The sequence below is a fragment of the Aquila chrysaetos genome, chromosome 10, assembly GCF_900496995.4.
Source record: "Aquila chrysaetos chrysaetos chromosome 10, bAquChr1.4, whole genome shotgun sequence".
NCBI classification, from domain to species: domain Eukaryota; kingdom Metazoa; phylum Chordata; class Aves; order Accipitriformes; family Accipitridae; genus Aquila; species Aquila chrysaetos.
The window spans coordinates 17,716,024-17,741,812 of record NC_044013.1 but is presented as its reverse complement, the minus strand read 5'-3'; the positions used below and the strand labels follow the sequence as shown (position 1 = coordinate 17,741,812).

At 45.2% G+C, this 25,789-nt stretch overlaps 1 protein-coding gene across 1 annotated transcript; it reads left to right on the top strand.

Annotated features, from left to right (window-relative positions):
* The first annotated feature begins 7,870 nt into the window (after nt 1–7,870).
* Nucleotides 7,871–11,001, top strand: CHST2 (carbohydrate sulfotransferase 2). Its single transcript, XM_030028959.2, has one exon. It carries the CDS (start codon nt 7,875–7,877, stop codon nt 9,177–9,179), a length of 1,305 nt encoding a protein of 434 aa, XP_029884819.1. The 5' UTR covers nt 7,871–7,874; the 3' UTR covers nt 9,180–11,001.
* Nucleotides 11,002–25,789: the final 14,788 nt, after the last annotated feature.

The following is a 25,789-nucleotide window of genomic DNA, read 5'->3' as shown; positions in this document are numbered from 1 at the left end:
GTAAGTGTGCTGGTAGAAAGGTGAGCATGGTGAAAGGGTAGATGCAAGGGCTGTGTAATAGGTCTCCAGAATATTTCATTACAAGATTTACCCTAGCAGAATAGGTTAATTCTGTATGACAGACTGTTCTGGGTATGAAATTTAGCTGGTGTGGGAAGAGGAGGATGGAATTCATGCATGCAATTTGGATTTGCGGAAGATGGATCAGGGAATTAGCCTGTGCTCAGGATTCAACTTCCAAGATCATTACCAGCAATCAAGTTCATGACCAAAGTCATCATTGGAGGTGGAAACCAGTTTTCATCTTTGTAGCCAAGCTAAAAAGGTACACCTGTGATATTTCAGGAATGATTTAGCCAGATGTTTTCACCTGCTGGATACTGAGAAAGCTAACACCACACTGTTGCAGAGAAGCTCGGAGACTGGAGATGAATCTTCAGAACTAATTATGGTATAGAGGTTCTTGTTACACTGGTAATTTTCATCATAAAATCTGCATCTCTTGGGTTGCTGGTGACTTATTTTTTCCTGGCATTTTAGTTTATCTTCCCTGCACTATGGGAAAAGGACTGTCTGCTGATTAACTGAATGGAGAATATTGCCTTAGGCAAACTCTGGAAAAGAATTGGCTATAAAATTTAAGACATGAGACTTGGTTTGAATTCTGGCCATTGTGTGAATGGAGGGGCTGTGGATTCTTGTCCTCTGTTTTTACAGAGGATAACTATGCTAGATAATTAAAAAAAAAGAAAAGTTTACAATAAAGCCTGATTTCTAGGCAGTTAAGTTTCACCGGGGTGCTCATGTTTCACGCCAGCCTGTAGGAAGTCCTCACTGTGATATGGAGTAGAAATTTGGTAATGTTACAGATAGAGTCCCTTTTTCTCAAATCATGAAGATTTTCAAGAGTTAATAGTGAATGATTTATGTTACTCACTGAGTTTTCAGGAGATGCGATGGATTAATTTCAAGACCTTTAGTTCTAGACAGTAATTTATAGCATGTTGCATGTTAGTTATGTGATAAACACTGAATTCTCACTCTCTTTTGTCCTAAGCTCTGTATTTGATTTTTCAGACAAGTACTGGGGACTCTTTTCCCTAGGATTTAAATTTGTCCAATCTGTAGTCAAATGAGGACCAACTATTTTGCTCCATCATCTGGGTGCTTAGATCCAAGGGAGCATTGTTGTGTGGTTTCTGCTGCTTGCTATCCTCGGGAAGGCAAGAGGCAAGTGAGGCCTCCAGCACCGTGCAGCACAGCAGGAGGTGTGGGGTGATGCTCTGCGTGGCACCAGTGCCTGGGCAGAGCCCTCTGGTACAGGGATGCTAACCAGGAGGAGAGGTGCACTGACCAGCTGAAGAGATTTAGGGGTTCCTGGGCACTGCAAACCATGGGGGTGAAGGGTGATAAGACATTAATTAACCCAGGTTCATGGTTTTGGTTGTAGGGAGTTTAGAGAGACCCTAATGTGTGTGGCTGAGGTAGCTCTTAGTGTGACCTGCTAAAACTTTGGAAGCTCCTGATGTGAAACAGTATGTTGCCCATTGTTTTAAGGTACATGGTCATAAAAGTAGAATCTCTTAATTTCCTTTAGAACATAAAAATGTTACACAACAGCTGAGAAAAGATTTCTAATTTTAATAAAAGTCAAATAGAGACTTAACTACACCGCAGTGTCCTCGGGACATCCATAAAGTTCTGGAATTCCTTCAGCTGCACAAACAGGAATTTATAAATATTTATTGAAATTAACTGTATTGCAAATGTCACCTGTGCAACTGGAGGTAAATATGAAGAAGAAATGGGAGGGTGGATAGGGGAACAACTTGCTACAGATAGGTTGTCCACTTCGCTATATATTTCTGTTTTATGACTAGCTGGTTTAATTTCGGTTCATGCCAGCTGCTTCTGCAGTGCAGCTTCTGCATGCACAGTTCAGAAGGAACATCCAAGAGAAAATGAGTACTTGAAAAGGCAGATTGCTGCACTCATCCCTTAATCAAATGGCTGCTGAAGACTTCAGCGTTATTGGAAATAAGTGTGTTTTGAGGGAAATCAGCTGCCCCTACTGCATGAGACTTTGAATAAGCTGTTAGAAGTTATGCAGAGCACTAAAAGGAAGGGTGCAAATACAAACATCTGCAATTCTAAGTGCTACTGTGCAGATTTTTCTCACCCATCTCTCGTGGCGATACCAAAATACAGTCTTAAACAAATTCATAGATCTCCAAGTTTGGGCAGCTACTCAATTTTATATAAATTTTGTTCACATTTTGTGATCTATAACTTGTGCTTTAGTTTTAAGGACCTCACTTCTGAGCAGTGTTTGAGGAATTCAGCATCTACATTTATCCTGAATAGATTAGGCTAGATACAGGAGTTTTGAATCAACACCCAGAACTTATCACACGCTAGGTGTGTAACAGCTCAAACCTCCATCTTTCATCCAAAAATAATTTGTTTTAAAAGATAAAGTCTTGCTGAAGTTTGACTTCAGGAAAAACTTCTTCACCTTGTGCCCGCTCCATCCTTGTGAACATGAGAAAGGTGAGTCTTAACGCCTAAAAAGAATCAAGTCAGGAAGTATTCCGGTGAGGATCAAACCTTTTGTAGCCCCATCACTTAAACAAAGGGATACTGGGGGGGGAATCTTGAAGAATTCTGGCTGGGTCGGTATCACTTTGGGGGAGGAGAAATCATTCAACTAGTCAGGATTTGGGTTGTCTAAATATTACATGTAAAAATCAAATATAATTACTAAATATAAAAACCTAACAAAATATTTACGCATTAAATGCAAAAAATGAGGGTTTTTCCTCATAGTTTGAATTGGGGAATTTTAATTACAGTTACTTCATTTATACATTGCTCACTGCAGAGTTTGAGGTAAACACAGCCACCTCATTTATATCTGAGGGATGACTGGGTTGTAGTGTGTAACTAACTACCTGCACAGGGAAAGATAACATTCTTTTCTGCACTATCGAAGCAAACAAGATATAATGTTTAAAAAGTGAATCTGGCCTAGAAGTGTTGGGGGGTTTAATTTTATTTGTTAATGGTGAATTTTACTTCTCAAGGAAAGGAAAGTTTTAGTATTTGACATAAGTGATCTATTATATTGAAACTCATGAGCCTAAATTAGACTGGCATGAAGTAAAATAGAGGGTGGAAAATGTACACTGAAGTATCTGAACAAGTTTGTGAAGGGGCTGTATCTGTTCAGCTGCAGAATGTTCCTCTTTCACACACTTACTGTGGCTCTTATCACTTAAGTTTTTATTCTTTTGGGTTTGCACATAAGCAAGATGGTAAGACCATGCAGAGCCTGAACCGCCTGCTGAGATACCCTCTACTCGCTCTCCAAACCAGGTTCCAGAGACTAAGCAAAACACTTTACCCTAGAAATTATTTGAAAAGATACAAAATAACTTTTTCACCACAGTGCTGACTTTAATTCAGTTTTCAATTGGCTACAGTAGTATTTAAACCCATGATTAAAATCAAGCAAATGCTTAAGTTTTTCACTGACCTTGGGCTCTCTTTCATGGTAGTTTCTTTAAGTCTGGAGGCAGCTGTAAAAATCATGGAGGTAGCTTTGCAAGTGGGATGAGTTATCAGTCCTCTTTGGTGAGGATCTTGTCCCCTGGAAGTCTTGTTACAAAACCCTGCCCCATCACTTTCTTTTATATTTTTTTAATCTATGATAGTCTACATATCTTCTCTTTACTTCAGTGCAAAAAACAAGAGAAGTTCTGAACTGACAGCTGCCTGATGATTTTTGTTAGCACTTGGAAAGAGACGATTGATTCATTGGTGCAATCTCTGTACGTTTTTACAAATCTGCCTTTTAAGCTTGAGGGGTGTGTGTGAACCTTTCAGCTACTTGTGGGAATTAAAATTACTGTTACAGTCCATTGCTCTGGTTGTGCACACTGCCATGCCTTACCAAATAGCTGATACCTGCCAGCCTGCAGCATAGCCGAGAACTCACCCTCATGGCTCTTGATGATGACTGTTGCCAGCTTGCCTGCCTGCACTCTTACTCTTGAAGATCAGCAAATACTTTAAATCACAGACTGCAGAAAAAAAAGCAAAATTCAGAATCCATTTAAGGAGAGTTCTTCATATACAATGACTATGGCCCAAAACAGTGTGCCTCGGCTTCATCAACAGATCTGCAGAGTGAGTGATGGGGTTTTTGCCATGTTTGTAATACTTTGCATCAGATGTGTAGATGATTTAAAAAAAAAAAACAACAACCCAAACCAAACTTGGTGTGAATTGAAAGTTGGCTGCATAAATCTTTTCCATATAAACTTATTAAATTTTCATTGATATTGAGTTGCTTAAAGTGATAACTTGACTACCAGGTCTGAAACTTGTTCTGGGAGGATCAAATATTGCAGCTGCACTGAACCTGATTGATTTCAGTTGGGTTCTGCATGGGTGCTTGAGTCCACCTGCACAGAATAAATACATATATAACTCCAGTTTTGAAAACTAAGATTCCATTTTGCAGCGTGTAGGTCAAATTTAAGAGCTGCTGGGACCCATGTTTTCCTAGGTAGAGGTGGAGCAGTATAATGAAGGCAGTGTTACTGTCAGTATTTGTACACTCACTGATTCAGAGAGATGTAACCGCTGTGTAACAGCAGGGAAGGTGCAGAATCCAATTACAGCTTTTAATGTTTGGGTTTGGTGATTAGTTTTGCCATTTCAAATGTTATACTTGCAGTTCATGTTTGCTTATCTTTATTTGTTACTTGCTAAATTTTAAATTGTGTAAGAACTGGAGATGGCTTTGTAGGTTTTTTTACAAAATTTCATACCTGTCTTCAACCAAGTGAAATGGAAAGAATGGATTAATTTGAACTTCATGGTATTTTAATGATTTTTCACTGCTATGAATTGTTTTTGCTCCCTGTAGTCTCTGTCCTTTATGGCATTAGTGCTGCAGTACAATATTGGTGGGGGATACTCTTTTATGAACTATGGTGTCTACTGCTGTTGTTATTCGTCATTTAATATAGCCTAATTGACGCTACTACAGACCGTTCCAAAATTAAAACTAAACATTTCTGCTTTAGCTGGGTGAAGGTCACTTCATCTTTAGTGAGCATGTAAAGCCAAATAAATATTTGATCCATACCTTTATAAAAGGGATATAAGCAGAAGTCATTTGGTATGTGAAGAACTCAAGGATTAGGACTAAAGAATAAAATAACTGCAAGAGTTTTATGCTGCAGCGTGCTTCCGAGGTATATCCTTTTTCATGATATACTATGTTTCAAAAGCGACAAGTCAATTGTTTTAAGCTCATCAGGTTTAAACCTTGCATTTATTTTGCCAACTAGATACAAATTATTTTTGCCGAATGTGGCTTTAAATGCTTCCTGTGGAGTGTTGTAGGTAAAAAATGGCTTCCCCTTCCCCCTCGCTGTTTGATGAAATACAGACTTTTCTCAAATATTTAGTAGTTGTTTTAATTCTGCTATTAACAAGTTACTTCTGTATGAAAAATCACAGTAACATTTTAATAGTGCTGTCAGAGTTGCTGGCAGCTTGTGAAGTGAGTCCCCTGACTTGTCCCATGTGGTTTGATCGCTGCATCTCACACAGGACAGCGTGTGGGCGGATGCAGTGTCTGGGAGCAGGGGTTCGCTCCCCGTGCCCCTCGCGCTGCCACCCAGCCCTGCGGAGCTTCGTGGCTTGGAGGAGCGAGCAGGGAAGGGTGGTCCGGTCCCTTCCTCCTATGGATGTTACCCTCCGCTTTGGGGCTGGAAGGGGCTTATAAGCTTTTCTGTAGAGGTAGCTTGGCTGTTAATATCCCTGTAGAAAATCTGGAAGGAGTATAGAAATCCTTTTGATAATGGATATAAAGATTGCTTACACATTTAGCTCCTTCACCGTCTTGTGCTGCTTTCTTCCCTTTTTTAAAGAGTGCTACCAGGCAAGATGCACACCAGCTGACTTTAGCCACTCTGTGAGTGTAAAAGCGTGTGCTGTAGTGTCGGATCTGTGCCATTCAGAAAATAAATGTTCCAGCAAAAATTTCTGTCCGTGTCATCCACCGTGGAGGGATGGGTCTGTGTCGGAGCCAGGTGCAGCCCTCCAGCAGCTCAAACCTACCACCTGCCCTATATATATATATATATATATATGGGCCATGTATATCCTGTGAATAGTGGGAAAGGCTGCTCTGATCTCCCTCGGGGCAAGGGGGGAACCTCTGCGAGAATGCCTCGACATGACACTCACTGGGCATTGCCCAAAGCCCGGCGCAGTGGGGAAGTCTGTGACCCCACGAGCGTGCCGTCCGCGCCGGACTCGCTCAGTGCTGTCCTGGGGCTGTGCGTCGTCTTTAAAGTACCTGCGCTTACGTTACGCTTCATGCAACGCTGTGGCTACAAAGCACAGAAGCTACGAAAAAGTCTTTCTAGCAGGCGATAGCCACTGCGGGGCGGCGAGTTTGTGGGCACGCCGCCGGCCGGCTGCCGAGTCGGGCGGCTGGCGGGGGAGGGCGGCTGCAGCTGGGGCCGGGGCAGAGGCAGCGCCTGCTCTCGGTTCTCACCGAGCAAACGCGGCGGGGCCGGCGCCGACCCGCTCCTCGCTTCTCCCTCGCAGCAAACTCGCCTGCCTTCGCGCCGAGGGAACCGGCCGCTCGGGCTGGGGACCGGCGACCAGCGGCACTGGCCGGGGGCCGCAGCAGCGGGGCGGGGGCAGCTCGGCCCGGGGCCGCAGCGCGCTGCGCGGGGCGGCTCGTCAGCCGAACGGCGTCGGCCCGCGGGGACCAGCGGGCACCTACGGGCTGCGGAGCGGCGGGGTGGTGGTAGCGGCAATAAAACGGGTGTTAAGGGCTGAGGGAAGATCCAGCTCGGGGGCTTTGATGTTTCTGGAGGAGTTACTGGAGGACCTCTGAGAAACCCGAGTTTCTGCCAAGAGTCAAGATAACGAGGGCGGGGGCCGGAGCTGGGACCTTACCCGTTTCGGGCATTTTATGGGTCCCCCACCCCCCCTTGTTTTTCCCGTTTCCCGTTACCGGCGCAGCTTCACTGTCCAAGCCGTAACTGGTGACGGAGCCTGCGCCCCCGGGGCAGGGCTGACGGAAAGCCACCGCAAATAGGGAACAACTTTTAACGGCGCCCGTCGCGCACCGGCGTTTCAGACCCGGGTGCCGTAACCACCTGGCCGTCGGCGGTGGGGCGGGGGGGCGGCAGCGCCGCAGACCGACGCCGGGCCAGGGACGCCTCCAGCCCCGCCGCCGCGGGGCGCGCCGGCCCCGGCGGGGCACTGCGGAGGGCGCGTGACGGCGGCGGGAGTGACGGCGGCGGCCGCCAATGGGGAGCGCGGGGCGGGGCGCCGCCATTTCGGGCCGCACCTCCGCGGCGGGCCCCTGCGCGGCGGCGGCGGCGGCGGCCGGGGCTCTCGCCGCTGCGGCGCGGGGCGGGGGCGCCATGCGCGCTGGCGGCGCGGCGCGGCGCAGCGCGGGGGCCTGCCCGCCCTTCCCGGTCGCCACCCCTTGCTCCCGCCCCGCGGCCGCGCTGCGGGGCGGAGCGGAGCGCGGCGCCGCCTCGCCCCCGCGGCCGCCGTGAGCTGGGCTGCGGCGGCGCCCGCGGCCGCTGGACGATGGCGGCGCGGAAGAAGCGCGGGGTGGCCGCGCGGCTGCTAAGTAGGGCAGCGGCGGGGGCGGGGGCAGCGGCGGCGGCGGCGGCGGCGGCGGCGGGGCCGTCGCGGCGGCTGCGCCATGCGGGCCGGGCGCGGGGGGCCGGCCGGGAGACGGCGCCGGGGGCGGCGCGCCCTGCTGCTGCCCGCCGCGGGCCCCGGGGCGCCGGGGCGCTGAGCAACAGTTGGCCCCGCCGCCGCCCAGCATGAAAGTGTGCCGGCGGAAGGCGCTGGCGCTGTGCCTGGGCTACGCGCTCCTGCTGCTCCTCGCCGCCCTCAACCTGCTGGAGTACAAGTGGCGGCGGGAGCCGCGGCGCTGCGGGGAGCCCCCGGCCGCCCCCCGCCACCGCCCCCCGCCGCCGCCGCCGCCGCCGGCCGGGAGCCGCGGTCCGGCGGGCGCCCGGCGGCAGCTGGTCTATGTCTTCACCACCTGGCGCTCGGGGTCGTCCTTCTTCGGGGAGCTCTTCAACCAGAACCCCGAGGTCTTCTTCCTCTACGAGCCGGTGTGGCACGTCTGGCAGAAGCTGTACCCCGGGGACGCCGTCTCGCTGCAAGGGGCGGCCCGCGACATGCTGAGCTCCCTGTACCGCTGCGACCTCTCCGTCTTCCAGCTCTACAGCACGGCGGGCGCTGGCAAGAACCTCACCACGCTGGGCATCTTCGGGGCGGCCACCAACAAGGTCATCTGCTCCTCGCCCCTCTGCCCGGCCTACCGCAAGGAGGTGGTGGGCATGGTGGATGACCGGGTGTGCAAGAAGTGTCCCCCGCAGCGCCTCAGCCGCTTCCAGGAGGAATGCCACAAGTATCGCACGCTGGTCATCAAGGGCGTCCGCGTCTTCGACCTGGCCGTCCTCGCCCCGCTCATGCGGGACCCGACCCTGGACCTCAAAGTCATCCACCTGGTGCGGGACCCCCGGGCCGTCGCCAGCTCCCGCATCAAGTCCCGGCACGGCCTTATCCGGGAGAGCCTGCAGGTGGTGAGGAGCCGGGACCCCCGCATCCACCGCATGCCCTTCCTTGATGCCGGCCACAAGCTGGGTGGAAAGAAGGAGGGGGGGGGTGGCTCGGACTACCATGCCCTGGGTGCCATGGAGGTCATCTGCAGCAGCATGGCCAAGACCCTGCAGACTGCTCTGCACCCCCCTGACTGGCTCCAGGGCAACTACATGGCTGTGCGCTATGAGGACCTGGTGGTCGAGCCCATCAAGACCCTGCGGCAGGTGTACGGCTTCGTCAACCTGGCCGTCAGCCCGGAGATGGAGAAGTTCGCCCTCAACATGACCAGTGGCCCCGGCTACTCCTCCAAGCCCTTCGTGGTGTCGGCCAGGAACGCCACCCAGGCGCTGAGCGCCTGGAGGACTGCGCTCAGCTACCAGCAGATCAAGCAGGTCGAGGAGTACTGCCACCAGCCCATGGCCCTGCTGGGCTACGAGAGGGTCGGCAGCCCCGAAGAGGTGAAGGACCTCAGCAGAACGTTGCTCAGGAAGCCGACCGCTCTTGGGGGCGGCTGAGCCCTGCCGGGGAGAGAGGAGCCGCTCCGGCTGGTTTGAGTGAGGGAGGGAGCTGGGAAAAGGAACCTGGTTTCCGATTTCCTCCCAAGACTGCTGAAGGGTAACATACAGTAATGTGATGATTTCTTTCTTTCTTTTTTTTTTTTTCCTCATGCCCCCCCCCCCCCCCCCCCGCCTTGCATTGGGTTAGATGCGATTAAAAAAATAAAATAAAGTGGAACTGAAAATATGTGTAAAGCCCCTTTCCCTTTCTCTAAAATGCCAGGCAGTGATTCTGTACCAAAATCTTGTTTATGGAGTTCTTGTGGGTTTGAAGATGGTAACAAAAACTCTTGCACAATTCCTAACATCTTTATTTCCTTTGGTGCGGAGGGGATGCCCTTGGAAGGCATAACGCTGAAAATCAGACTTTTGTATGAAAGCAAATGTTAAGACATGATAGTAATAAAAAAACCCAATAAATGATATTCATTTTTATAATTACCTCAATTGTTTGGGAATTACAGCGTTACGTATGTACAGCTGGAGGGGATGCTTGCTTAAAATAGCAATGTGGACTTTTTAAAGGGTATGGGTGGAGGGCTGGAGTGCAACGTTTGACGTGTTCGAAGATGAGGAGCTGATCTTGCAGAAACAAGTACAGATCTCACAAATGTGGTGCAGGTTTTATGGCTATGTCAAAGCAGGTTTCTATTTAACTATTGTCTTTTTGTTGTATTTAAAAAGTCTTTCAAGTGCCACTGTATTAGTGTCCTAAGAGTTTTAAAACGTTTGCCATCATAGCAGTATTTATTTTTGTCTTGACATGTATGTCCAGGAGTCACTGTCAAATAGAAGCAGATCTGCAGCGTGACAAGAAGTGCAGGATTTAAAAAGACATGTATCATACTGGAAACATTAGCATGTGTGAAAACAAAAATAAAATTATATATATATTATATATATTCTATAGTGCTAACAATACGTAAGATATGTAACGTATTTCTTGAACGGTGATTGGTAACAGGCATAACAGGGAAGCATAGAAAAATGGATAAAATGATTTATTTTTCCCCTTTGTATAAATGTCTGAGGGTATATTTATGTACAAGGAGGGAGGAAACGTGCAGCTGTGTGTTCATAGCTATAATGGAGCTTTTACAGAGTAAACCTAGCGTTTGATTTCAGGGCGCTGGTTAGATACTCGTTTCTTGTGAATTGTCATTGCTCTACGGTGGAGCCAGATGGTGGTCTGGCTCTTTCTGGGAGCTTTGCCTAGAGACTCTGTCCCATCGTTAAAACTTGAGGAGAAAAAAAAATAAAAAAAGAGAGATTTTACTATTTCTGCTTTTATAATTTCCTGAAAAAGTCCTGGTTTATTAAAGGTTAAGTGGTGTGTTGCATATGAGAAGTGCAGACACCTCAAGCAGTTTTTAATCTTGGCAGTGTTCTCTGATGCTCTTTGCAGGCTCATTTTGGAACTTGAGTTTTTAAACAAAAGTGGTTTTGCCAAACTTCTCTTTGGAGACTATAGACTTTTCTACAGGAAGTACATTTTACATTGCCTATTTGGGTGTTGTGCCTTCAGAAAATGTGAAGAGTATGAATAGGAAAAAGGAAATTGATTTGTGAAAATAAATTGATATAAACAGGATGCTGATAAGTGTGTGTGTGTGGGTATGTGTGAAATTTTAGTGACGTGTAATATGTCTATTTCTTGTATTAGTACTTTAAACAGGTGATAACCGGCTACTAAGCGATTTGAGTTCTTGATGAAATTTTGGCATTAGGTGTTGAACTTTGAAAAGGAAACATTTAATAAACTAGTTAAAAGATTATTGCATAAGGTTGCCTATGCACTTGCTGGATGACTGCATTACACGTGTCCATTCCCTCGGTTCATCTTCACCATCAGTGCAAATAACATAAATAATACCTGTCAATGGGAGATTTTATAATTGGCCTATTAGGATGCATTCCCAAATTCCAGATAGCAGTGCTAAAAATGGGAGGGATAGTTAATTTGGTATTTGAAATACAGATTAAGGTCCTTCTGTTGTGGAAGGAGGTGGTTTGTGTTATCGCTGTGCATATTCTGATGCGGTGCTGAGTGGATTTGGGACGTCTGGGTTCGGGCTGTACCCTGTGGGTTTTTTTTTCTTTTTTTTTCAGTCACCGTGTCGTGGGGCAGCGCTCGCAAATCTGGTCTGTTTACAGAGCGTGTCGCTTGCTTTCTAGCCGTCCGCTGCTTCATCAAGGACCCCTGCTACCCGCCGCGCAGCCCTGCCTGTCTGCCTCGCGACGGCTGCGCGCGGTGTACGCCAGCTCTGCCGTGGGCCGGGCGAGCGGGCGCGGGGAGCTGCGGAGCCCCTGCACGGCGCCGCGCCGCCCGCGGGGGAGCGGGCTCCGCTTCCCCTCCGCGCTGGGGCACCGGGCCGCCATCCAGGCTCCCGCCGCCTCAAGTGTAAAACTTCGCTGCGGTTTCTGAACGGGGCTTTCTCATGACAGTGTGTTGAGAGCATAAGCTCTTTCGATTTTGGGGGCTGAAGCACGGTCGTTCATGTGGGCAAAATTCCTTGGTCTCTTCCGGGAAAGTTTTCTGGGTGAGTAAAGTGAACAGGAGTTAACTGCCTCTGGGAGCGTGAAATAGATGAGCCCGACAGACTTGGCTTCCAAAAACCTCCTTTGGATTCTAATTATATTAAAAAGGTCATCCTGTCGTTCTGAGAGAGCACGCACTGCTCCTCTAACAATGGTGCATTGCAAGCATCTGCTTCACTTCACTGATACGAACGGTGTGCCGGTAGAGTTACAGCATCTGAATCTGGTCCATAATTTGAGCTCCACCTACTACAATGCAGCAAGGAATTACCCAACATACTGTACAGTTGTACCTGGGCATGTTTTGGTGAACAGAAGAAGTAATGCAAAGCTCATTTTGTGAAAATAAAGGACTGCAATTTTGTTCGGGTAAAGCTTCAGGAGACGTGGATGGGACTCTGCTTGTGTAAAATGCAGGTGGGCTAAGCCCTATGTTTAATGCTGCTCCATTAATAAGTATGTGAACAACTGGCAGTTAAAAGGGGCCATTTTTAGTCCTTTTTTATATGCAGAAAAGAGGATTAGAGGAATAAAAAAAAGCCAAACATAGTTGAAAAAAAAAAAAGAAAAAGTTTTAAATGTGGAAAATTATAGAGAAAAATAGGGTATCAGAAAGATTAGGAACATGGTTAGGAAAGACCTCTGCCTGTCATGAGGAGGGACATCTAGCTGAGGTCGGAATACTTGAAGTAAGCACTCATACGCTTAAAAATAGTGCCTGGGTTTGCTTTCTGTCTGATTTAATAATTACAGTGTGCTGCTTCAACTGGAGCTAATGCCTGTATTAGTGAAGAATCAATAGCATACACAAGATACAGGGTGCACTAAGTTGCACTGAACTGGGAGGGAGACTGTTTTGAAGACTTGGCACGTCGTTTCAATGGAACAGAAAGGCCAGTGCGCAACTACATGGTGGTTTCTGCTGTGAACAAAACCAGAAAATTGTGCAACTGTTGTAAATGGTAATGATCACTCAGTGCATGAAAACACAGGAAAACCTTCTGTCCTCCACTGAATCAAAACACAAGACGTGTAAAAGTGTGCAAGTTGCTGCAGCTGACCTAAATGGTGATAATGAAAAAATGGTTAGATAAAGTATCTTTCAGTCTTTCTAACAAAAGGAGGAAGTTCTTCATTTTTCCGATCACTTTGTAATCTGTCAGGTGTTAAGCTCCATGCCCTGACTGGGAAGAGGAACATAACTGACTCAATTTAAAACCACAAACCTTGCTTTTCAGTGAAGATTTGAACTTGGGTCTCTAGAGATGAAATACGGGTGGTTATAATCAATTCTGAAACAAGTGTTTTTCATCCTGTAGACCATGAGAAGAGTGGGATTATTCTTTATTTCCCCCTTCATTTCTAATTGCTGTGGTGTGTTTTCAGTGTCCTTGAAAGTGAAGGGTGTTTAACATGAGCTTTTGTACACCACACGGGGTGGTCTTACAGTCTGTGTTTCAGTTTTGCTCATGTGCACCCCTTAAAGTGCAGGCATGGGTCTCTTTGGAGCGGTGAATGCCAATTGTGTTGAATCATGTGGGGCTGCTTAATGTGAACAAACTGAATGTTGGGCAAATGCTCCTTGTGTTACTTAATCAAATGGATCAAAAATGTTCTTATTCTAGTGCCATTTCAATTAAGGGTGTTGTACCAGCGTAAATATGACTCTGCTGGAATTATGCATATAAATAAGGCAAGCAGGTTTAATTTGGAGCCTGTAAGTGAGCATGAGACTGCTTGCCATTGATGTATCCAACTTCGATGGCCAGTGCTTTCTGCTAGTTACCCTGGCAGTCATTGGATGTGGTTTACATTTTGTATCAGAGCTCCTGAGCAAGATCTTATGAAAATGTGCACATGTTCTAAAATAAAAAAAACCCCATGGAATAACATTTCAGCAATATTCATTATGTTGCACACATTTAAAGTAAAAAATAAGTTTATCTGTTTTGTTTGGATTCACTGCTATCAAATCAGTTCTGTTAATTTGTTTAAATAAGAGCTCTTGGCTGTCATGACATCCATGATTCTTCACATAAGTAAGTTATCAATTCTGCAAAGAGAATGCATAGATTCTGTACAACACAGACTGTTTTAACTTAGAATGTTGGAAAATTGCCTTGTATTTATTTTTCTTTGGGGCTTGGAGTTCCCTGCATCATGAGATCGTGAAAGAATCACAAGAATGGGCCTGCCTTATTGAGTGTTTAGTGTTTGGATCAATGCAAATCCAATGAGAATCAGTGTGAAACATAAGGTGTCCTGTCTTCCCTTGATGCGTGAAGAGCCAATGTTCCTCAGACACATCAATACCATGAAAGCTATGAAAAGAAATAATTCATAATATAAATGGCCTTGCAAATGGGAGAACTAGAATTAAAGAATCATCTGCTTCTGCAGTGAAACACAAAGCTGTAAAATGCATATAAAAATATATGGCATATTCCTTTGCAGAAGAAAATTCTGTATGTAAGGGACCCATTTACACCCACTGATGTGGGTGAGATCACTGGTGTCCACTTCAGTGTCTGATACAGGAATATGCTTGTTCTGAACAGGGTGGTGAGAAGGGAATTGAGGTCGAGCAGTAGGTTACCATCTCTTTGTTCCTATCAGAGAAGTTGGTGAGTACCCAGGACAGCCTGCGGGTCTTTCAGTATGAGGTACCACAAACTTGTGTCTGGATATAATGGCATTATTCTGATGGGGTTTGAATGAAAATAGGACTTTCCTGCTGAAAAACAAGATGAAAATCGGATTGGAGGAACTCCCCAAATGAAAAATTATTAACAAAGCAATCTGAGCAAGGAAGGCTGGTAGAAGCTGCTGAGCAACCTGTTTCTAACAGCATTAGTGGAGGCTGAAGTTGCTAACTGGAAGAGGTCCTGCAGGTACAATTTTAAGGACTCTGAAGATGCTAGTAAGCTTTAAGTGGGATTTTCAAGAATACTTTCACGTGTCATTTTCATTGGAATGGGACTATTATGCAGGAGTCAGTGGGAGTTATATTTCAGGGTGCCTCCTAAAATCATGGCCTCATCAATTCATATTGGGAGGGCCCTCAGGAGGTTTCTGCTCCAGCCTCCTGCTCGAAACAAGGTCAGCTTACGAGATCAAACTAGGTTCTCCAGGCTTGATCCTAGTGGGTCTTGGAAACCTTCAACGACAGAGACTGCACAATCTCCCTCAGCAACCTGTTGCAGTGCTTGACGGTCCTCATGGTAAATCATGATGCTTCAGCAAAACTGGCCCCAAGTCACTGATTATGTTACATAAATTTCTTGTCCCTTAATTTTGTGGTCTGCCTATGACTACTGATGTGGGTCATGTCCTCACTTCCCCTGCAATAGATGTTGGCTGCAGCTCAGCTGTTGCGAAGGGTCAGCAACAAAATGGTTAATGAGTAGTGATCTCAGTGGAAAAACGTGAATTCACAATTAGAATGCTGCATCCAGCAATATCCCTTGTTTTACACAGGAGTGATAAAGAGGAGAGTAGAGGGAAGAGAAATTCACTTAGAAGAAAGGAAAGGAATACGAAGTGGAATCTATCAGAAGTTGCTCTTTCTCTGCTATAAGAAGAAAGAAATAATGTTAAGGAAAATGGAAAGAAACAGATGATACCATGCAGCAAGGTCAGGAGAGGATGAATAAAGGCATTTGCATGTTAAAAACAGAGAGGATAGAAACCTGAAGGATATAAGATAAAATGTGCTGATGCTGTGTGCTGTAACTATTTGCAATTAATTGTGATATGCAGAAAGAATTCCTCACTACCAACACAGTCTTAGATTCACTGGTTTTGCTTATAATTTCAAGATGAATTTCAAACAGGAATAGTTTTCGTAATTATTTTGGTTACTTTTGGTGTTCTGATTTGTTTTGGGTATAGATAGAATAGCTGACCTTTTGTCTAAATACTCCTTTCTTCAGACCTCTATGCATAAATTCCTAAGAAGTCCCCTAGTCTGCTAAATTCTTGGCACCTTCTTATTTTCCATCTGCCAGATGGTTCCTTCTCCCACCAGTCAGGATTATCAAGTAATTATCTGTTTCAAGCCATGTGTGTGTCTCATAACAGTTTATCATGGGAGACATAAAATGGAAAAGGGACATATTTAGTGTTTATGTAACTTCCAGAATCACTTCTGGCAGCTTTCAGTATTGGCTTATTTGCCACTGGTGGTTCTTATGGATGCTTGCTATACCGGTCTGGGATCAGCCCTTCAGATCTTACATTATTTGATCTATTTACTAAAATCAGGCACCTTACACACTCAGTGAGCAGGTGTTTTTAGCTGTACTAACTTAGTTGGTCGAGCGGTGACCTGTTTTGTTCTTCAGGACACCCTTATATCTGCTTGCCCTCTCTTCTCCCAAGTAACAAGCAATAGGACAAGAGGAAATGGTCTCAAGTTGCCCCAGGTGAGATTTAGGTTGGATATTAGGAAAAACTTCTTTACTGAGAGGGTTGTCAGACATTGAAATAGGCTGCCCACGGAAGTGGTTGAGTCACCATCCCTGGAGGTATTTAAAAGACGTGTAGATGTGGCACTTAGGGACATGGTTTAATGGGACTTGGCAGTGTTAGGTTTATAGTTGGACTTGATGGTCTTAAAGGTCTTTTCCAACCTAAAAGATTCTATGACATCAGACCCTGCCAATGCCATACTGGGGTGGTTGGAGACATCCAGGGTCTTTCAACCCATAAAGCAATGAAAAAGCTCTGACTGCCAGAGCACAGCTTGGGGTTGAAGCATGCGTTACATACCTCCATGGCGATATGTGCTTTTCACCTGCTTTGCTGGCTATAGCTCCAGTTCCAGCTCAAAGCATCAGAGCTGGCAGTGGTAAAGGATATCTGTTTCAAAGAGGTTTTGGTACAACGGTAAAGAGTAAGTGGTGGTAAACACTTATTTGTGCTTCTCTGCTCCACTATGGGAATGAGCACAAAGCAGCCAATGCTTAACATCTGGTCCCTAATTGCACGTTCTTTCATGCTGAGCAGAGGTAAAAATATACAGTATAGAAGTGTAATGTTGTGGCTACTGCCCAGAGGATACGTGCTGTGTTGTTTTAACCCAGGAGACATCACCACAGGGCACCACTCACACACCCATGAGCCCTCTCCATTTTATTTTGCTTTAAATGTTGTATCTGATGGCACACCAGAGATGTAACCACTGACTTTTGAGAGGCAGTGTGCTGCAGGTGCTAATTAGGAATGCCGACACCTGATGTAGAAAAGGGACATCTGAACATATTTGAGGGAAGGTGCTGCTAAACCCTTTCACCTCCCAGACAGATAACAGTTTCTTGGGAATACAGGATAAAAGCAGAAGTCTTCCCTGCCCTCCCGGGTTGCATGGGGCTGAGCTGCCGATGCCCCTGTCCCCACCCCCTTTATTTCTACCTGTATTTGTACCTGTGTCCTGCCGGGTGCGGGCAGATGCCTGCCCGGCCCAGCCAGCTCTCAGGTGCCCGTTGTTTTGGGCCGGCCATGTGCAATCAGCCTCACGGCCAGCAGCTGGCTGAGGCGGGGGCAGCTGGCGGTGGGTGCTGGGGGGAAGGAGGTCTCCTGAGGGCAGGCTTCAGGGAGGATAAATGCAGGAGAGGTGCCCTTCCTCCTAGTAGGAGGGGAGTTGTTCTGTGGAGTGGTGTGGGTTTGCCTGAGGTAACTCTGAGGGGAAGGACTGTTGGAGACCTTAGGTGTGTATGGCTGCTTTGTCGTATTCCCCAGAACTGCTTCAAGTCTGCAGGAAGGAGACTGAGCGAAAGTGCTTTTCGGTCTTGAGGCCTTGCTGTGCCCTGACTAACGGAGGGAGGTGGTGGGGCCACCGTGCTAGGGCACTATGTAAAAGGTGCACTTCAGGATAAAGAGTCAGCAAAGCACATTGAAGAGTGTTGACTGGGACCGAGGATGCTCCTGAGTGCAGTGAAGCAAGAAATGAGAGTCAGGAGCGATGCAGGTGGCTGTGCGCCATGCAGGAGAGGCAGCTAGATGAGGAGCACCTCGTGAGGCACCTTGGGACTGATGAAGGTGAGCTGTTGCGGGGTGGCTGTGCTGTTGTGGTGGGGAGGATGAGCAGAGGGTGGCGGTGGCCGCAGCGCTGGGACACTGCTTTGGTGAGGTTTGTGGGTAAAGGTGGGGTGTGTTCAGGAGTGCCGTCTGCTAAACTGTGCTGAGGAGATGAGCACCAGTGGTCTGCTTGTCCCGGTGGCAACAGGGCTCTGGGAACGTTGTTTTGGGCTGGTAATGGGAGGGACTGTAGCTTGAAGAAAACTCATCTGAGGTGGTGTTAAAAATGAGTTAATATGGCACAAAACCCATCACAGTCAAGTGAGCTCTGAACGGGGGATGAGATGTGCAGGGAAGGGCTTTGCCCACTGGGAGTCCAGGGCAGTCGAGCGGTGCTCGGTCAGGCTGTGGCTGTTGGTGATGCTGTGGGGGGTGAACTGCCAGCCTGGTGCTCTGGTGGTGGGAGGCCGCTGCTAGCAGGTGGCCGAGTGGTTGCTGCTGCTGGGGAGCACCAGGTGTGTTTTGGGGAACAGCTTGGAGCGTGTGAAAGGCCCCTGTGGAGTGGTGATGCCTGTGGGCCGTTGACTGTGGCCGAACGGTAGGAGGGTGTTGTTTGTCTGGGGTGTCGCGGTGTGGGGTTCACAGATTGTGGGCGCTCTGCTGCTGCGCGAGCATTTGGCTCCTGTCTGTGCCGTGGCACGCTGGCACACCGCTGTGGGCTGCATGGTACTGCCGTGTCCTGCCTGGTACCATGGCTATGCCCTCCTGCTGGCCTCTGGACACCTGAGTACTCCTGCTTATGCCCATCTCTTCAGGGACGTGCGACAGCTCAAGTAAATCTTCTACAGGTAAGGAGAGGTTTCGGAGTTGGTTGTTTCTCGCATGCGTGTGTACTGACTGACTGCCAGAAAAATCTATGTGCGTTTCTTTGCCATTTTTAAGTCTTGTTGGGGCTCAATGTGGAGTCTCTTAGAGTATCTAGTGGCAGTCCTGTCCCATGCCTGGGGTAGCAGATGAATTGCAGGAAGTATCTGTGTCTCTTCCTTCCTCTTCTCCCTGATGGCCATGTGCCCTGACCTCTCATACCTCTTGTACAGGTGAGCTCTTGTCTTCTCACTTCTGTCTCATTCAGAACCTGTAGGTGATCAAGCTCCCTGTTGCTTAATTAGTCATTTCATAATGAGTTATTTGGGTAAGTGCTTTTCTCTGAGTGGTAACTAGCTGTTTATCTTTGTCACTTCTATCTGAAAGAAGAATTATTTTGAAGTTTAACACTTCACAGTTGCTGGCTTTCACTGTGGCAGAGCCCATAAACTATACTTAGAAGGATTCCTTAAATCATATCAAGAAATCAATGGACTTTTTCCTCGCTGCAGGCTTCAGACCTTGGTATAGTGTCTAGTAATGGCTCCTCATTTTCTCTTATGAGTCTCTACATAGGAGAAGCTGAGAAAATGCATGTGTGTGGACTCACAGCTGAAGTTGTATTGACTGCTCTGGCCACCATGAATGTGTGTCCCCATAAGCTGTAACTCCTGGCTGAAACAATAAATTAGGCTTAAATTGTTCTCACATGTAAACCTTGGTTTTCCTTGGCTTAAGTGTACAGGCAACACAGGTAACAGCCTTCTGGGTAGCTGCTGAATTTATCCCTGTGGGAAGGTGAAAAGGAAAAAAATGAAAAATCTAGACATAATTTTAGAGAAAGAGGAGCTAGCTGCACAGGCAGATGATGGATTTAAAATGGTTTGTGTTTAAAAAAAAAATAAATCCCTCAATTATAGAACAAAAGTACTAACTAAATAGTCAAGACAATTGTCTTGAGTGTTCCCAGCAGTTCTTCTGCGCTAGGTTACTGAACCTAAATCAAGATGCCTACTCTTCTTATTTCTTCTCTGACTCATTTGTGAAGGGCTCCTTAATGCTGTCATTGGAGGCTGTTACTGCCTGGGCATTCTGCTTTCCATGTTATGCAGGTGGGCTCAGAGAGAGAAATGGGGTATCCCGTGATAGCCAGCTTGGGTACAGGGAGCTTATTCACCATTTGGATATGAGAGAGTGCACCAGTGTCCTGTGGCACAAGGCTGTGCTGGGTGCTCTGGGAATCGATGAACAAGTGGGGCAGTGAGGAGATGATAACATGTCTGACAGAATAGACCATGCTATTGTCTAAAAAGTTATTTTGACATACGGTTATTCTGACATGAATGTTAAATACCTCATTATACAAAGCTATTACTGTTTCTAACTCGGCTCTCTGGTACTTCAGTGAAAGCAATGTATGCTTTGCATCTATTGGACTGTAATAGTGGCAAAAATGCAGCACACTGGCATCCTTATGGGTGTGCAGAACACTTTGTGTTCTAGGCCACTGGATACATCACTGATGCATTTCTACTTCCCTCCATTGTCCATGTACTTAGCCATAAAATCTTGTTAACTCTTTTAGTGGTGGTGTGACCTGGGAGAAGCACCTCAGGGCTTGTGTGTGACACCTCTTCTTAACTTGAATGAAGCTTCTCTGCAGAGAGGTGTCGTGGTGAGGGTGGAAGAGCTCATGTTGCTCCTAGACAACCCTGAGGGTTTGTGACAACCCCAGGTGGTGGCAGGTAGGACCTAGAGGAGCCATGAGCAGCCTGCAGGGCATTGTGCATGGTAGGGGGCCTGTGTCCAACAGCTCTTGATTTCTGTCCCACTGCCCTGAGAATGACCAAGGGTTTTGAGCCAACAGCTGTGAGACAGAAGCCATAAAAATACAGTGAATCAGTTAAGAACATATTTTCAGAAGGTCTTTGGAAATGGTCCAGCAATGTTGCTAAGTGCATATACATTTGCATTCCAACTCTCTGGGCCTGGCCTATGTAATAAACATATACAGGGACAGGTGCTGTGGTAGACAAGGTTGTTCAGTGGCTGGAGAGGCAGGAGATAGTTAGGCACAGGGGGCAGTTTAGCTCATTGATTTTAACATACTCTTAATTTAAAATCTATACTTAGGAAAAAATGTTATTGCATTAAGATTAGAATATAGTCTTAACTTGTGGATCTTTAATTCTCACATAACACTATTAAGTAAAAAGAGTAACTGTAGTTAAGGTAATTTAGAAAGGAGGAAGCCTTTTCTATGCTGATGTAAGGCATTAGCGAACAAGTGGTGCATGGGCTGGCCACACAAAAGATATGGTGTTTGAGGAATGGAAATGAAGATCACTTTCATTTATGTACGTAATGGCAAGACCTTATCAGGCAGCAGAATCAAAATAAATTTCTGAAGGCTAGGACTCAGAGTTGAGGTATGGGTAGGACTGAGTTTGGATTTACAACAGAGGCTAGGTAAAGAGGTGGCAAATACGCTTTTTTGTATAGACATTCCTTCTTGTTTTAATGAAGCATATTGCATAGTAACAACACTTCCTCTCTTCTGTTAAGCTGAGCAGTCTCTGAAGTATATACTCCCCCTCCCTACAGTGGAATTGAAATCCCTAATAATTGCTGTCGGATGTATTTGAATTCTAATGTAGCCTTGCCTTCCTTCTTGGGTTTGGCTTTCTTCAGAGTCATTGGCACTTCATCTTGCCCTAGATACCCCTGTAAGTTGTATGCTTTGCTCTGCAGCTTAGTATAGAGCAGTATGTGCCCCAGAGCTTGCACCAGTCTGGAACTGTGCCATATCCTAGCAACATCTCTGGTGGGCAATTGTTTCACAGCAATCTGTGCTCATGCAGTGAGGGTAGTGTTTATAAATTTCCCCATAACGGAGCTGTTGGGGTCAGAGGAACACTTGTGGTCCTAGCACGAATGTAGTATGAGGTCATGCACTGAAACTAGGCTGCTTTACATGAAAGTAAGGAGAGATTTTTGCCCTGTATTTCCAGCAATATCTTAATTATTTTTCTCTTTATAAAAGCAGTTAGTTTCCTGAATGCTCCTATTATGTCTAAGGCATTGTAGCAATTGGTGTTGCTGATCTGGCACTCTTGCTTTCTTATCTGTTGCTTCATCATGATTTCACTGTAGTGATAGAAAGTCAATTTTTGTCAGAAAGTCAATACAGTGAATCTGGGAAGAGCTACAACTGCTTGGGAGTGGATGCATCAAGCTAAACAGTTGGTCTATCAAGTTCACTTGCAATATTTGTTTCAGTAATGGATTGTAGTCTGTGATCCAGTTAAGTGGTGGCCTCACCAGTCACCTCAGTACTAGCTCAGGCTGGGTCTGGTAGTGCTAGAAAAATCTCTTCCGACCGCTGAGAAAATACTTGTGTTGAGGTCCCTGAAGGAAAACTGGGAAGTCAGGCTTCAGATGGGAGATGCAGCCCAGTCCTTATTCCCTCCATACCCTTTTGACTGTTCATATGCCTGATATGTGGGTGGGGTTGGCTTTTGGTATCAGAATATGCTTACTGAAGTGCTACCCTGAGGGGTCATGTCTCTTCACTCTTTTTTCACTGTTAAAAACCTGAAAAGAGCCTTTAATATGCAGATTGATTGAATGAAATGAGTAAAAAGGGTACTTACATTATCACCATGAATCAGTATTAGGATTTGATTGTGTATTATATTTTTAAATATATTCTGCACACAATGCCTTGCATTTCAGTGTATGAAATGGCAGGCAGGGCATCAGCTGTAATGGGCCATGAACTGACTCATTTGACAATGCATCTGATTTTTACTGAGTGCATCTGTTTCAATGGCAAGTTTAGTTCTTCTGATGGGAAGCAGAAATGTTCAGTAGGTAATGTAACAAAATCAGCTGGTTACTTGATGGGGCTGAGAAAAGAATGGCCGCCTTAGTTCAGTGAAGGATGAATATTTCTAAACAAAGCTCATCAGATTCATAATGATGCTAAATCCAAGGCTAGCTAGCTGGGAATTTTTCTCTGAAAAGCATTACTGGATATTCTAGAAAACTCCTGATGTGCTGGCTCTGAATGTATGGCTCTGATATGGTACCTTGTTTTAGTACAAAGGTGATGATCAAATGTGTTAGTGGAGTATGTTTAAAAGAATAAATTAAGCTAATTTAAAAAGCTCTTAGGATTCACATGTTTCCACAGGAAAACCCCTGTTCTCTGGGATCACAGTTTTTCACAGATACTGTCCCAAAGGTAACGTTCTTCAACAGGAGGTTCTTGAAGTTATAACTTTAGAATACTGAATGTTGAAGAGGATAGATACCTATTAATAGGCTATATTAAGATACCTTAATTGGCTTCCTCTCCTTTTAAAATCATGTAACTTGAATCTGGTCATGTGCAAATCTTTAAATCAAGAATTTTCCTATGGATAATGAAGTTCGAATATTGCATAATCATTTCCCTTCTTAGAGAAGCAGTGGCTTATGGACTCTGTGGCTTAGAGCTTTCTAGCATGAACACTTTCTAAAAAGGGTAGTACTTCCAAATTGTTTTGAATTTGCAGGGTTCCAAGTGGCAGTGTGATAGTGCTACACCCCCCAGGTCCAGTGTTATAGATAGCTAAGGTTATTTGGATTGTTTTAGAAGAGAATAAGGGAAAGGAAAAGTGAGATTATGGAACACAACTGTGGGATAAAGCTGTTTCTGGCTGACTGTGAGGTACTAAACATCTATGGCAGACTAATGAACAATGCAAGACCAAGTTTCTGTGAAATCAAATGATCTTTAGTGTGTCTTGAGTGCCAGCTACAGGAACACATGTCGTCTTCTAAGAATCAGCAACTATCTGCTCAGTTCGTGTTTTTTGTTTGTGTGACACACCGCCCCCAACAAAAGGATTTGGTGATGGAGAGCAAAGGAGTTACATAGTCAAATATGTAGATCAGCTTCAAAAGAGGGAAGCCCAGTATAGTGTTATGTTAGTGCTTTGCAAGACAACTGTGTCTGTGCATAATGTACCCTCATCAGTATGTGGGGCATATGTTGTGTTTCTGGATGCTGAACCAGCAACACAGTTGTCTGTCCATCTCTTTAAATCTTCCATGATTATAACTCTCACTATAATCACTCATTGGTGTAAATGAGAGGGAGGGTGTAATAAACTTGCATAATTTGTTTTCTACTTATCGTCAAGTTGTCCCAATTGTAAATAACATGAATTAAATCACGTCAGTAATCTAGTCAATGTACACTAAATCAAATCTAACATATGTTTCAGAATTAGGCTACAGATCAAATCAGAATGCATTATTTAGGTAGTTTATAACACACATACTGAACATCACAATACTTTTGCTTACTGAAAAACATGAAAAACAATGCTAACTTTGGGTTCAAAATATAATTTTAAACTTTGTATGTTTTCTGTTTTCTAAATCTAGTAGTACAGATAGCAGTATTTCAGGTGATCCAATTTTTATTTTTGTCCCTAGATTTAATCTTTATCCTGTTTATTTGCTTTAAGATTTGATTCTGCTGCTTTTTGTACCACAAGATTTTGGGCCAAAGTCACCTGAACTTCAGTAACTTTGTTTTCTTCCTTTGTAAAACCCAATGACCTAAGACTTCTTTATACACTCTTGGGATTGTTGAATAAAAGAGTCTGTATGTATTTTTGCAAATGTAGTCACTCTTACTCATGCCATATATATTTGTGGATGAAAAGCAATGTGAATAATAATAATTTAAGTAATACCTGTCATTCCAACAGTATCTGAACCTATCAAGGTATCTCACAGGGACAACACCAGTCTTTTTGCAGAACTTAAGAAATTGCCAATAATTTCCTTGACTAGAAAGATTTTGAACAACACCTGGATAAACATCTGCTGATGTACTAAATAGGACAACAAATCTTCAGGCAAAGGTTTCATTGGTATTTGACTTGCAATGGACTAGGTACTCTGTCAACTACTGTCACAAATTGACTTCTTTGTAATAGGCACATGTGATGCTTAGTATCTGTTCAGAGCAGATACATAACTAAGTCTCTTTTGCTGAAATACTGTTAAATCTGGAGGAGGAAAAGAATTTTGGGGTTGAACTTGTGTGACCAGAAGGCCCAGGTATTTTTAGTTATTGAAATCATTTAGCCATCTCAATTTTTATTGGAAAAGAACAATAATACGTAGGTGTTTGAATAGGACTTTTACTGCTGAATTCTGCTCTTAAAGCTATTGAGTAATAACTACAGAACTGGCTTGACTTTTGGAAATGCCCTTTCCAACAATCCATCCCGCAGAAGTAGCGTGCAATGTATGAACTTATGCATTATATAGCAGTAGCTTATTAAATACTGCTTAATCTACGTGTACCTGGCCACGTTTAAGTCTTTTGGCTGTAATTCCAAAGAAGAGGTCTGAAGTTGGGAAATATGGGATTTCTGATTTTAGACACTTGGAATTCTAAAAGGTAGAAGAATTTAGTTTTTAGGAGGGAAATGCAAATGAGTGTGTTAGAGTAGAGCTAGAGCAGAAAGCTTTCACAGTGCCTGACATGGGTGCTCTGGAGAGGTAGTGCTCACTGCTTTCCTACAGGAAATAACTCATCTGCAGTATCTTCCAGAATAATCCTTCAGCCCTTTTGTGATGGACTTTATGCAAAGTTCCGTTTCTCATTGCAAAGAGCTACTTGGGGGGGGGGGGGGGAGGGAAGGAAGGGCTTGAGTTTTGGGTTCCATCACTGTAATAAGAAACAAATTGGGTGCAAGGAGTATTTGTGTTGGTCATTATGACTTGGTGCTGTCAGATGATGCTGTGTTGTGACTAATGCCTTTTTCCCACTTTATTGTTACTGAAATCAATGGCAAAACTCCATTTATGTTTAAGAGCACAAGACAAGATCTAGACTAAGCGACAGAAGCAGATGACTAACAGTAATGAAAGCAATCAGGAAAGAACAGCCCTATTAAAGGGCATATTCAGAGTTGATTTAGAGCAGTAAGTGAAGATCATTCATTGTCTGACTCAAGATAAAGGCAATGGCCATTGAAGGCATATCCACTGTGCACAGAGGGAAAGAGTGTCTTCGTATATTTTAATAGAGGGGAAAAAAAGTATTTTAATTCCAGATGGTGGTTATGGAAATGATGTTT

Excerpts from the sequence above, each read along its gene's own strand:
- CHST2 (XM_030028959.2), top strand. The coding sequence starts at position 7,875 with ATGAAAGTGTGCCGGCGGAAGGCGCTGGCGCTGTGCCTGGGCTACGCG.